The 13,404-nt window shown below is 47.7% G+C and overlaps 1 protein-coding gene across 3 annotated transcripts; it reads left to right on the top strand.

The window, feature by feature from the left end:
- The first annotated feature begins 6,564 nt into the window (after positions 1 to 6,564).
- Positions 6,565 to 10,284, top strand: LOC109753760 (uncharacterized). 3 transcript variants are annotated; one of them, XM_020312681.4, is made up of 4 exons: positions 6,565 to 6,866; positions 8,702 to 8,807; positions 8,920 to 8,966; positions 9,851 to 10,284. In XM_020312681.4, the coding sequence occupies exons 1-3, from the start codon at positions 6,757 to 6,759 to the stop codon at positions 8,932 to 8,934; spliced, it is 231 nt and encodes a 76-aa protein (XP_020168270.1). In that variant the 5' UTR covers positions 6,565 to 6,756; the 3' UTR covers positions 8,935 to 8,966; positions 9,851 to 10,284. The 3 variants fall into 3 exon arrangements, with proteins under 3 accessions (XP_020168270.1, XP_020168272.1, XP_020168271.1); XM_020312683.4 differs by having other exon boundaries at positions 6,568 to 6,866; positions 8,920 to 8,970; XM_020312682.2 differs by lacking the exon at positions 9,851 to 10,284 and adding an exon at positions 9,217 to 9,464 and having other exon boundaries at positions 6,568 to 6,866.
- Positions 10,285 to 13,404: the final 3,120 nt, after the last annotated feature.

The following is a 13,404-nucleotide window of genomic DNA, read 5'->3' on the forward strand; positions in this document are numbered from 1 at the left end:
AATGTGTGAATACATAGACAAACAGAGTGTCACTAGTATGCCTCCACTTGACTAGCTTGTTAATCAAAGATGGTTAAGTTTCCTAGCCATGGACAAGAGTTGTCATTTGATGAACGGGATCACATCATTAGAGAATGATGTGATTGACTTGACCCATCCGTTAGCTTAGCACTATGATCGTTTAGTTTATTGCTACTACTTTCTTCATAACTTATACATGTTCCTATGACTATGAGATTATGCAACTCCCGAATACCGGAGGAACACTTAGTGTACTATCAAACGTCACAACGTAACTGGGTGATTATAAAGATGCTCTACAGGTGTCGCCGATGGTGTTTGTTGAGTTGGCATAGATCGAGATTAGGATTTGTCACTCCGATTGTCAGAGAGGTATCTCTGGGCCCTCTCGGTAATGCACATCACTATAAGCCTTGCAAGCAATGTGACTAATGAGTTAGTTGCGAGATGATGCATTACGGAACGAGTAACGAGACTTGCCGGTAACGAGATTGAACTAGGTATGATGATACCGACGATCGAATCTCGGGCAAGTAACATACCGATGACAAAGGGAACAACGTATGTTGTTATGCGGTTTGACCGATAAAGATCTTCATAGAAAATGGAGGAACCAATATGAGAATCCAGGTTCCGCTATTGGTTATTGACCGGAAGTGAGTCTCGGTCATGTCTACATAGTTCTCGAACCCGTAGGGTCCACACGCTTAACGTTCGATGACGATCGGTATTATGAGTTTATGTGTTTTGATGTACCGAAGGTAGTTCGGAGTCCCGGATGTGATCACGGACATGACGAGGAGTCTCGAAATGGTCGAGAAGTAAAGATTGATATATTGGAAGGCTATGTTTCGACACCGAAAAGGTTTCGGATGAGTTTAGGCATTTTCTGGCGTACCGGGGGGTTACCGAAACCCCCCGGGGAGTTAATAGGCCTTAATGGGCCATGGTGGGAGAGAGGAGGAGGCGGCAAAGTGGGAGGCGCGCGCCCCCAAGCCCAATCCGAATTGGGGGGGGCTTTCCTTCTCTCCTTCTCCCTCTTCCTTCTTCTCCTACTCCAACTAGGGAAGGGGGGAACCTACTCCTACTAGGAGTAGGAATCCCCCTTGGGGCGCGCCATAGAGAGGGCCGACCCACCCCTCCTCCACTCCTTTATATACGGGGTGTAGGGGGCACCCCATAGACACACAAGTTGATCTTAGCCGTGTGCGGTGCCCCCCTCGACAGATTTCCACCTCGGTCATATTGTCGTAGTGCTTAGGCGAAGCCCTGCGTCGGTAACTTCATCATCACCGTCAACACGCCGTCGTGCTGACGAAACTCTCCCTCAACCTCAGCTGGATCTAGAAGTTCGACGTCACCGAGCTGAACGTGTGCAGATCGCAGAGGTACCGTGCGTTCGGTACTTGATCGGTTGGATCGCGAAGACGTTCGACTACATCAACCGCGTTACTTAATGCTTCCGCTTTCGGTCTACGAGGGTACGTGGACACACTCTCCCCACTCGTTGCTATGCTCTCCTAGATAGATCTTGCGTGATCGTAGGAATTTTTTTGAAATACTACGTTCCCCAACAATGTTTTCATCACGAGGTGATCAGGTGGATCACGAGGTGATCGAGATGGTATATTGCTTGGCCGGATAGCCAAGAGTGAGATGGGCATTGAGATTGAGATGTTGGTTTATCAACACTATAGTAGTTTCATATCATGCTTAGTAGTTGCTTTCATATCATAGTAGTTGTTAAATTAATTAACCTATTTAATGATATGTTCTTGTCTTGCCTTGATGCTTTTGGTTGTTGTGAGCTTGCGAGTACATTCAATCTACTGACCTGGCGTGTCATGCCAGATTGCAGGTGGTGCCGTGCTTGATTGTTTGCTTGTCGAGGTTACCACGCGTGCAAGCTAGATCGTGTCCCAGCCAGAGTCCCTGCAGAGTGGAGTTCACCACCTTCGTCGTTGTTCCGCTGCTAGAAGTATTCCGCTGCTACGAGTTGTTCTGCTGCTAGCATAGAGCAAGTGTAATATCGCAGGCATAGTGTCGCCGTGCTGGTGTGATCCTTTGTAACATCAGACCCTTGTATTCATTATCCTTTGTAATAAGAGCTGATTTGTTCTATGTCAAGCAGTGTCGTATTCCAGAGACTTCTCCTCGATCTCTGGGCCGGAATACGGAGCGTTCCGGTCTCCCTGAGCCAGGGTGCCACAATTTACAATGACGGTTAGCATAAAACTTGATAAAGATGGTCACTCCTATTTTAATGTGGACCTTTGGAGAAAAATGTCTAAGTGTTATGAACTGAAAGTTGGCAATAAAAGTCTAGTGCGTGCACCACAGCCTGGTCTAATTAACATGGATGTTTACTTCCCCAACGTCATCAGCCGATCAAAGTCTGTTCGAGGTTAGTGTCCTTTCAACTTTCTCCATGTTGTCATATTACTTAGCAAAATCGGGGTATTTGTTCTGACTAATTGATCACTATTTAAGCAACCAATTGTGATTTCATTTTCTGACTCTGTTCCTAGGCAGTAACAAATTCTATTTACCAATTTATGTGCACTATATATTCTTCTGCCATGTTCTGAATAAATAATACCTTTCCACCTTTTAAGCAGGATATGTTGGATGCATAGTGAACGATCTGTATATTACTAAGCGTACCAAATTTCACTAGAAGGACTTGAAGCATGTCATAAACTTTGTTGATAATCTGACAGAGATAGCACAACGTATGAACACTGGATTTTGGATGAGATTAATTATACCTATGGTGCACACATTGAACAAGACCAATTGTGTGCACAAAACGCTGGTAAAAAGTCTTACTTTAATGTTGATGCTCATAAACTATATATATATCTTCAACGATATGTCACAATTGATTTTTATTCTACATTTCAACAGAAATTACCCACTGTAGCAGTTCCTGGATCGATTTCCCGGCGTGGTCGAATTACACTTGTGCCTGCTAATAACGCCAAAGTGATTGCAAGTGCTGCATTTCTCGCAGAAATGGAACCATTCAAATTAACAAGTTCTCACTTGTCGTGGCAATGCATCCATATTGGAAAATTGGAGACACTGTTCCACTCATGCTCTACCAAGGCACAGGAGGGCTCTTTCTTTTCATTGTCAGAGATGCCGAGTCGCCGTGATCAAGCTGCTTCCAGCGGATAGTTGTGGTTGTTGGCCCTCAGCCTCTTAAAATATGCTAGCTGTTACTATGTTAAGTATGTAGATATGGACCATATGGTTATTGGTCCTTAGCCTCTTAAAATGTGATAGTTGTTACTATGTTAAGTATGTAGATATGAACCATATGGTTGTCAAAACCGTGTTACGAAGATCCTCATTTTGTCAAATAGTGTAACCACTATATATATGTTAATCCAATGTTTTTACTCAAGTTCTTAAATTTTTATGAAAAGTATTAGTATCGTACATAGTTCATTGAGTTTAAGCGTGTGCCCGATGTCCAGAAGGCATTTGCATATTAACTGTCCATATTGCAAACTCACACACATGTTAACATAAGAAAACATATGTGTAACTTACTAATCATCGCATACGAGTACTCGCAGACGCATCGTGTGCGATACTCCTAGCCACCGCAAGCAACTAGTTTGCATTTTTCAAAAAAAATTGTACACACAAAATTGCACACGAACTAACTGTATTAACCGTCTGTATTGTAATTTCTCATCGCAAACAGTTTATCCGAGTCGGCTGTTTTCCACGTATCACACACATCTTGTTAAGTTGAACCGTTTTCGTTGTGTTCCCTAATCGAAAACAGTTCGTCCGACTGAACCGTATGCCGTATATCACACACACCTTGATCTGGCTAACCGTTTTTATTGCACTCCCTAATAGCAAACAGTTCATCGGAGCAAACTATATGCCGTATATCTCACACACATTGATATGGCTGTCCGTTTCTGTTGTTCTCCTCATCGCAAACAGTTCAGATGGATTAACCGTGTGCCCTGCATCGCACACGCAACTAAAATCTGAACCGTGTCTGATGGCTCCGCCATCGCAAACGTTTTGCACATTTTTTGACGTTTTTTACACCACCGTTTGCGATTAATGCATCGCACACAGTTTCGTCAAAGGGTCTCTGATCGTACTGTCGCGTTAGCAGCATCCTGCAGTAGTGAGCTTGCGGGCATCATGGAGATGTTGGCCGGTGAAGAGCCTCGCACCTTCCCTGGACTAGGTAGCAGGCATGTCGGCGTCCGGCGAGCGTACGGGCTTTCGACGAGCGAGGTCCCCATGCTTGGGGTGGGGGTGTTGGTGGCCGCGACGACGGGGGTGCTGCGGCGGGGGTAGGGTGAATCGGTGGCGACGGGAGGCGTGCTTGGGAGGGGGTGGACGCAGACGACACGGCTGGGCGGCCGCCGGGTGTGCTGGTTGCCGATGGGAGGAAGATGGAATGGCTATGTGCCACTGACTGGCGGGCTAGGGGGGAGTAGGCGGGCATCGCGCACATCCGTTTTGTGTCCACGCCGACGCAAACGAGGCCCAAATTTGGGTCGGGAATGGGTCGCACGGCGAACAAAAAGCAGACGCGCCTCTGTTTGGGTCGCCGTGTTTGACCGACTTTTCTGTCCGTTTCGATCCAAACTAAGGCCAACTCCAGTGCGCGACACCATCCCGTCCGGCCCCGCCCATTTGGGGCAAAATGGACAGACCCCACGGCCCAGCGCGCGACGGCCTGGACCCATCTTGTCCGTTTTGTGTCCGGCCCGACCCATTCTGAGCGCAAACATGCGGCTGGTTTGGGTCCAGGCGGACAGCAAATGGACGCGCCGCTCGTCCGCATTGAGGCCGCGTGGCAGGCGGCCACCTACTCCCACCGCCCAACATAAATGCGCACGCGCGGTCGGCCCCACCTGTCATCCGCCCAAAAGCGCGGGTAGGCGTCCTTCTTAAATGGGAAGCCGTGGACCGGTCACAGTCCATGCTCCCACTCTGGTCGCTGCTGCCTCCTCGAAACCTGACACCCAAACCCTAGCTCTCCCTTCCCCTTCCTCGAGCTCGTCGGCCACCGACAACCATTGTGTGGTGGAGCACCGGCCGCAAGGGGGCGCACAACCACGAGGCTGGCTCGTCCTCGGGCCGCCGCCGCCGCGACGTCAAAGCTGAGCCCGCATCACCCCCGCGAAGGGCCCCCGCGCATCCCGCATTCACCATCGCCCCTACGGCCACTGGCGAGCGCGCCCGGCACTACATCCACGCGGATGTTTGCCATCGTTATTGGGAGACGAGGACGCCGCTCCCCTGGAGCAACGTTCACCTGCCCAATAACTGGCATCTGTCCGCGGATTGGGTGCCGATCCCGCCGGTCCTGACGAGCGGCCGTGCCCACCGCGAGGAGATCAAACACCGCCGCCGCCTCCTGCCATACGACCTGTTCTACGACCCCAGGTACGCCGTCGACTTCGGCCTGTGGGACACATGGTTTAGGGACGAGCATGACACGCGGCGCGCGTCCTTCTTTGCCGGCACCTCATCGGGGCCGCGACGGCGACGTCCAGAGCGCCGCGCATGCTCCAAGCCCTCCCCAGGTGTGCGGGCGTACGCGGGTGCGCGCCATCACGCCGACGTCGTCGCCTTCGCCCTCTCCGTCGCCACTACCACCTCCTCGCATGACAGAGGAGGAGGAGGCCCGACTCCTTCAACATGTCATGGAAGACTCCATGAACACCCACGATGAGCGCCTATGGGAGGGCCTGGACACCATGATTGCCTTCTCTGCGGCCGGTGACGTGGCCGTGTCGGAGCTGGAGATGAGGGAGGAGGTGAGGGAGGAGGTGCTGGAGGAGCAGCCCGTCGCCGCGTTCCACCCGGGCCTGGTGGGCCCGCGGTGGAGCTGGTCGTGCACGGTCGCGGACATGGCCGACGGCGTGGTGGCCGTGAACTGGTGCCCTACGCCGCCGCGGTCACCGGAGCGTGAGACGTCGCCACGGGGTGAGATGGTGCAGGCGCCTCCCACCTTCCAGGAGCCTCCCGCCTTCCAGGGACCGGCCCACCTCTGGACGCCGCCGCCCTACATCGACCTTACTGGCGACGAAGACGACAGCGGCGACGCGTGAGGAGACGGCGACGGGCACGGCAGCAGCGCGGGGGGCGACGCTTTTCTTTTGTTTTTTTATGTTAATTATGTTTATGTTAAGAACAGTGGAACCGGCCGTTCTAGGCCCGTGAAGACTGTTTAATTATGTTTTTATGTTTGCGTTTATTTTTATTTTTGGCATTTCTTTTAGTTTTTGTGATTTTTTTATATCACGTCCATCCCGAACATGATATGGGGTGCGGCCGCGCATTGGACGCACCGACACGGCAACGGGCCCAAGCGGACATGGACGACTCCATTACCGTCTAAATCGATGAAAGAGGTCAAAACGAACGTCCGTTTGGAGTCGTGCGCTAGAGTTGGTTTAAGCATGAATTGGATCGGCGCGTTGGAGTTGCTCTTATTTTTCGAAAGTCTGTCATGTTAAACTGCAGTTGCATCTGAATAAAGCTGTTTGTGTTAAAAAGAAAGGCTGACTTGCAGGCCCTCCGCGGCTTTCTAGTAGAATCTCCAAAAGCCCCTCTTCCTTTTCGCCGGATCTTCTTGTGCACATCATCGCATATCCCAAAGCAGAAACGCAAAAGAAACCAGCAATCCAAGCACGCGGCTGGTGCGAAGCAGCCAAGGACCAACGAAGCGGGAGGGAGTTGACGATGGGGCAGTGCGGATGCTTCGGGGCGGCGCAGAAGGAGCAGCGGGCGGAGGCCGACCGCCTCGAGGCGCAGGAGGCCCGCGCAAGGGCCGCCGAGGCCGCCCAGAAGAGGTAACCGCCGCCTTCTGCTCCAAGGATCTCAAATCCTGATCCTAGTTTGTTGGTTCGAACTCATCGCGCCGATCAGGTAGGTTTGGTTGTTGGATAGTAGGAGCGAAGAATTCGGCCGTTCAACGCGGTATAATCCCGACCATGCTCCGTGTCGCCCTGGTTTCTTGGTGGGATGCCCTGATTCTTGCCGGATTGGGTTCAGGGTTTATCGGATTGGATCGGTTTCGAGACTGCCAGAGTTCACCAGGTTGGATCGAAATGTTCGTCCCTGAAGCAGTTCATGGAACCGGATGGAGTTGGCCCCTTCTTGAATCGCGCCGCACTACTCAGACATTTCTTGTCCCAAAATGGCGTGCTCTCTTCTACTGCGTTATTTTTAGAGCCAGACGATGTCTTGCGGGTGAAGCAGACAGCTGCAGGAGGAAGGATAGACGGGTTAGGAATAAGCGGATGCAGGCTGTAAGACAATTTGCTGAATGGCAACGTTCCTGCAGAGCTTGCCGGGCTGAATTCCTGCTCTGTCATGTACTGAATTAGTTGGTCTGCATCATTGATACAACTGCATGGCCATATATTCTTCCCAAATATTGATGCTAGGCCTGTCTATAAAATGTACTCACTGGAACTCTACCTCTGTCTTTGCGATGCTGTATTATGTAAGTAACAACAGCCTATCTGGACAAATTCCATTTTCTTGTCCAGTATGAAGAGAATCCTAACCTCTCTTTGTTCTCTAGTTATCTACTCCCTCCGATCCAAAATAAGTGTCGCAATTTTGAACTGGAGTTAGTTCAAAACTGCGACACTTATTATGGATCGGAGGTAGTACAGCAATGGCCTCACTGGAGGAAACTTACCATCAGCAATTACTGATCTTTGTTTTCTGTACTACCTTGACTTCTCAAGCAACGGTTCCTATGATGACATCTTTGTGGTATCTGCAATTTATCTGGCTTCAAATTTTCAGACTGCTCTATCAACCACATCAGCATGTACACTTAGCAGATTGTGCGGCAACAAGTGTTTTTCCACTCGTTGTACTTATCATAAGGCGGTTCAACCATCTCATTGAAGTCTTAAGAGTAGCAATTATGTGTCTGACCATTCCGATTCCAATTGACTAATTCCATCTTTGGCTCTTCATCTCCTCCTGGAGTTGTGATTCTGGTTTGTCACATCCTGTTTCAGAAATCACCTAGTGTTTTGCTAAAATGATTGTGCTGGGTACTGCAACTAATTTCAGAAGATGTATTTCCAGATCTGGTTCTAGATTTAAGTTGGATTGATTAGGTATAATTGGATTATCAGAATTGTGTGGTAATACAAAGATTCCATTCTCCTTGTGTACTTTATGCTTGTAAATAAAGTTCAGGATGCAGTCGTCAAGTATACATGTTCAAGATTTCTGGGTTTTTCTATCAGAAAAAACTTTGTTTGGTTTTATTATGGTATAATATGCTTGTTTGTGTTGGTCACGGTTGCTTTCGAGTCATTACTGTTGTTGTTGAAATGAATAAGTTCGTTTTTCAGGAAGTTTATGTCATGCAATATCTTGTTCTGTTTAGACCATGCACTTACATCTCTTAACAACATCTACCAGTTCATTTGGTCTTTTAGTTTACAGACGTATTTCTTTCCAACATCTATGTGTGGTACATCAGCTTCAGACCCCCCTCCCCCTCCCTTACCGCCATGTATTTTTTTCTTATGTTTGTATAATGATTCTTTTATAGTGTCTGCTGTCAATCAAAGTCCTATTACAACTTTGGACTGTTCATACTTTATTAACTCAACCTGAAGTAGCGTGGTCACAATTTAGTTTTTTTAACCTTCAGGCAGCAGGAATATGAAAAGTCAGCTGCTGGACGAGCAGCACGAGCACAGATTAAAGCTATGAAGGAGGCCAAGACATCATCAAACCAAGGAGAGCCGGTTCTGAAGGTATTTTAGCCTACTTGAGTAGTCACTACGTGTCTACGTTGGACCTAAAGTTTAACCTTGTGAGATTCATTTCTCTGTTGGATACTTATCTTCTGAGCTTTTGATTGTACAGTGGCAGATGGGGTAAATCATCATATGTGTCCTTGCAACCTTCAGCGTGTAAGTATGAATACTCACTGAATCATACTCAGGGTCTTCCATTTCCTATGTGATTGTGTTATCTGGTAGTGTAAACGGATGAAAAACTGTACTGTTAAGTAGCCACTGCCTCTAAGTAGGATTGATTTTCATTTTTCGGATGTTTAACTATTCTGAAGGAACATAAATGAACACTGCAGATAAGAAATGCATTATAATGGTCAGAGTTTCGTTCTTCATTATAATTTTCAATCTCTTTTCTTCTTATAAGGGGCCCAATATGAGGAACAGAAGAGACCAGCTTCATTTCCGCACACTTTTGTAAAGTCTGTAATGAGAAGTGCTACTGCAGTGTTTGATTTCGTGAACTATCAGAAAGTATGAAGTGAAAATTGATGACGGGGATATAATTTAGAACAAAACTTCAATTGTGACTTCTTACTGGCGTTTTGGCTCCCGGGAGCATTTGCTCCCGGGTGAACAGTAACACGAAAAAAAATATTATATGTTTTCGAAAAATTCTGAAATTTTTTGTAGATGATTGTATTAGTGTTGCAAACATGCATGACAATTTTCATGCGAAACGGAGCTGCGGTGTTTCGTCGGCAAAAAAACAAACAAATTTGGGGTAACTTTTGGTGTTCGATTTGTTATTTTTGTACAAGCCAAAATGTTTAATATTTTTGCCTCAAAATTTGCAGGTAGCATTTGGATGTGACTAAGTACACAAACAAATTTTGTCTTGATTTTTTTTCATTTCAACAATTTTTTTTGGCCACGGGAGCCAAATTGACTTTCCGCTTCTTATTGTTTTATTCTATGATCACCATAGTTCTACTCTGGTGCACGTTATTTTGATTGGTGTTGGGCCTTGTCTTGACACTTTTCTTCCGTGCCCTTTTCAGGTTGTTGATGGTGCGCGGAAGCTTGTTTTCTTTTGATCAGGCGATGCAGTTTGGTCACCTAACTCATTTGTGATTTTTGTCAGTGAAATGTACATCCTTTTAGTCACTGGTATACACGCTTATTCAGAGAGAGTGTATGTATTGCCCAATCTGTCTTCTAGAAGTGTGTCGCGTGTTACTGTACATTCTATACAGTGGTGGTTGTCTGGCAAGGTAGGTATTACTGGAGCATGATACCTGCAACTATCCAGTGGGTTTTCTTTTTACCAAAGACCAGTCGTGTAGATGTTCTTGTTGCATTGAAAGTGTTCACTCTGCATTTGGAAGTGTTCACATTATGAGAAGATGGAAGAAAGGGAAGGATTATTCATGTGCAGTAAACTAGATACAATCGTGTAGAGTGGCATTATCTTGAAGCGATCTTGTTGCAGCAAGGCTTTAGCATCAATTTTGTTCGCGTCATTAATTTTTTTAAAACTGAGGCAAAAGATTTGACCCGTATATTAATTAAGAGAGAATAGAGTTTGAGTTAGGAAATACATACAACGAGATTTTCTCCCAACAACATGACCCTAGTTTCTCAGCACCTGTTGTGACCCAAAACTTCATTTTGTCGATGACCATGTTAAGCAAGGGGGGGGGGGGGGGGGGGGGGGGAGGGGGGAAGCCATGGCCCTAAAATGATTGGCCCACATTGTGCTCAAGATGCCACAAAGATATGTCCATGCTCAACAGTTGGAGCTTGTCAATAATCAACTTCCAAATCGTGTACCGACATTGGAAGAATATGTGATCACCGGATTCTTCCATCCTTTTGCAAAGCGGGCAAATGTCAATTTGGCCACCCTTTTTTGACGAGTCTATCGGCCGTTCAAATGCGATCTTGAATTGCCAACCGCAATAACTTCACTTTTGGCCACGCCCGAACCTTCCAAACGGCATGCTCCATTAAAGATAGGACCTGTTAGAGTAAAACGAGATTGAAAGTGAATGGACGATTAGTCTCGGTTTCTATTGATTCTCAAGTATATATATACATCTAGAAGAGATGGGAAGAAGAGGTGCCTCTTCGGAGGCATCCCTCCAGAACATGTGCCTTTTGACAATATATAGAGAGAAGGGGCATGACTCTTCGGGGTTGGACACACCCCTTGCTAATGACATTTCGTTAATTAGTGAGTGCTAATTAACAATAGTGAAAGTGCAACTAATCCTCGGGTGGTTTTGGTAATTCATAACAACATATAGCTCATTGAACTAATATCCATTCAAGTTAAATATTTCAGAAAGTTCAATGATTGGCATGGCATGGACTAGAGATGTGGACCCTTCAAAATTCTAAGAACAAAAATTGGCAAAGTGATCAAAGATCAGATTGAGTCCATAGGAAAGCCAATACTATTAAAAGGGGATGATGTGTTGCTTAATGGTCTACTTCCTCAAAGTGCTTAATGATATTGCTTCAAAACCTCAGCCACTTTCTCATTTCCACATATGTCCAAAACCTAAAGTCAAAATCGGCTCCACCGATTTTATCTATCCGGCGCCACCGAGTTCACTTGACCTAGCCACTGCCAGAAACCCTAGACAATTCGGTCTCACCGATCGGGATCTCGGTCTCACCGAGATGGCCTTGCAAACTCTCTGTTACCTGTTGTAATTATTTTGATCTCACCGACATGTGCAATCGGCCCCCGAGTTTGCTTGACCAACTCTCTGTTTGCTCATTGCTGAAATCGGTCTCACCGAGTTTATGCAATCGACCTCACCGAGATGAGGTTTTTCCCTAACCCTAGCACATCGGTCCCACCGAGTTGATCATGTCGGCCCCACCGATATTCCTAACGTTCACATTTTGAACTGAATCGGTCTCACCGAGTTCTTCTATTCGGTCTGACCAAGTTGGGTCAAATGTGTGTAACGGTTGGGTTTTGTGTGGAGGCTATATATACCCCCCTTCTCCATTTGAGAGAGAGCCATCAGAACGTGCCTACACTTCCACTACTCATTTTCTGAGAGAGAACCACCTACTCATGTGTTGAGACCAAGACATTCCAATCCAACCACAAGAATCTTGATCTCTAGCCTTCCCCAAGTTGATTTCCACTCAAATCATCTTTCCACCATAGTCAAATCCGTGAGAGAGAGTTGAGTGTTGGGGAGACTATCATTTCAAGCACAAGAGCAAGGAGTTCATCATCATCACACCATATATTACCTTTTGGGGAGTTGTTGGGAACATAACTATTGGGTCTGACCCGCCGAGGAGGGGCCGGGTTATACCGCTGGTGGTTTGTTATGAAAAAGCCCATAAAGATGTTGAAGATGGCGGTTCACGAAGCAGGCTTACTGAAGGCCCAAAGCCCAAAGGCGGCTTAAGGCCCAACAGGTGTAAACCGCCATATATGTATGACTTGTATTATAAGGCATGTATAATTAGTCACCGAGCCGGACACGTTGTGTATGAGCCGGCCGGGACTCCGTGAGCCGCTGGGCGTCAACCGGTATATATAAAGGGGCGACCCGGCGTCGGTTTAGGACAAGAGACAACAGATTGAAAGCTAGGTCAAGCGTATTCGCTCCCTGGTAATCGAAACATAATCAATACCACCTCAAACTGGATTAGGCCTTTACCTTCACTGCAAGGGGCCGAACCAGTATAAACTCTTTGTGTCCTTTGTCCCGTTTAACCCCTTTAAGCTAACCTAGTTGCGATGGCTCCACGACTAAGTCCTTCTACTAGGACATCTGCCGTGACAATTCCACGACAGTTGGCGCCCACCGTGGGGCCAGCGCACGGTGGTTTCGAGTTCTTACAGGGCAGCTTTGAAGGGATCAAGGGATACGCTGTGGGCCGGATGACCAAGAGTCGTCGCGGCAAGCTCTACGTCGACGATGCAGGCTGGGGCCCCGAGGCCGGATCAATCGAGTACGGGTACCGGGTCCCCTTCGGCGGAATCCACGTCTTCATCGGCAAGATCGGCGAAGCGGGCCATGAGCCGGACATCTGCACCGACATCATCAAGACGGTTCAGTGTGCACGACCTGCCCAGGTTCAACCCGCCATGAAGCGCGCCTTTGTTGGATTTATCCATGGGGCGGAATTTGAGGAAGAATCTGTGTCTGGCAGTGAGACGTCCATCTACTCTGATGGTGAATCGTCCACAGGCGAGACTAATTCAATATATCAGCTGCAAGACGGCCGGCTTGGGAGCTGTTCCAATGGTGACAGTATTCCGAACCCCTACGAGCCGCCGAACAGGGTTGCGATCTTCATGGCCGGCACACAGCCGGCGCTTGGTTCAACAACCGCCGCGGCTATGACCTACAGTTCAATGGCTACGGCGGCGGCTGGTGCTAGCGGCTCTGCGCGCCCGCCGGCTCAGGTTCTCACAGAATTGTTGGAAGCTTTGGCGACTCTGATGGGGGTAGAGGTAACCCCGGATAACCAAGAACAACACAAGGTGGATGTGGCTAAGCTGCGTGATGAGATAGCTCAAGCCAAGGAGGAATTGGCGGCTGAGAACGCTAGGATGGCTGCAGAACGGGCTGTC

The sequence above is a fragment of the Aegilops tauschii genome, chromosome 5 (genome assembly GCF_002575655.3).
Source record: "Aegilops tauschii subsp. strangulata cultivar AL8/78 chromosome 5, Aet v6.0, whole genome shotgun sequence".
In the NCBI taxonomy this organism is placed as follows: Eukaryota; Viridiplantae; Streptophyta; class Magnoliopsida; order Poales; family Poaceae; genus Aegilops; species Aegilops tauschii.

Coding starts and splice junctions, on each gene's coding strand:
- LOC109753760 (XM_020312681.4), top strand. CDS start 6,757: ATGGGGCAGTGCGGATGCTTCGGGGCGGCGCAGAAGGAGCAGCGGGCG. Junction 6,867..8,701: donor GCCGAGGCCGCCCAGAAGAG/GTAACCGCCGCC, acceptor TTTAACCTTCAG/GCAGCAGGAATATGAAAAGT.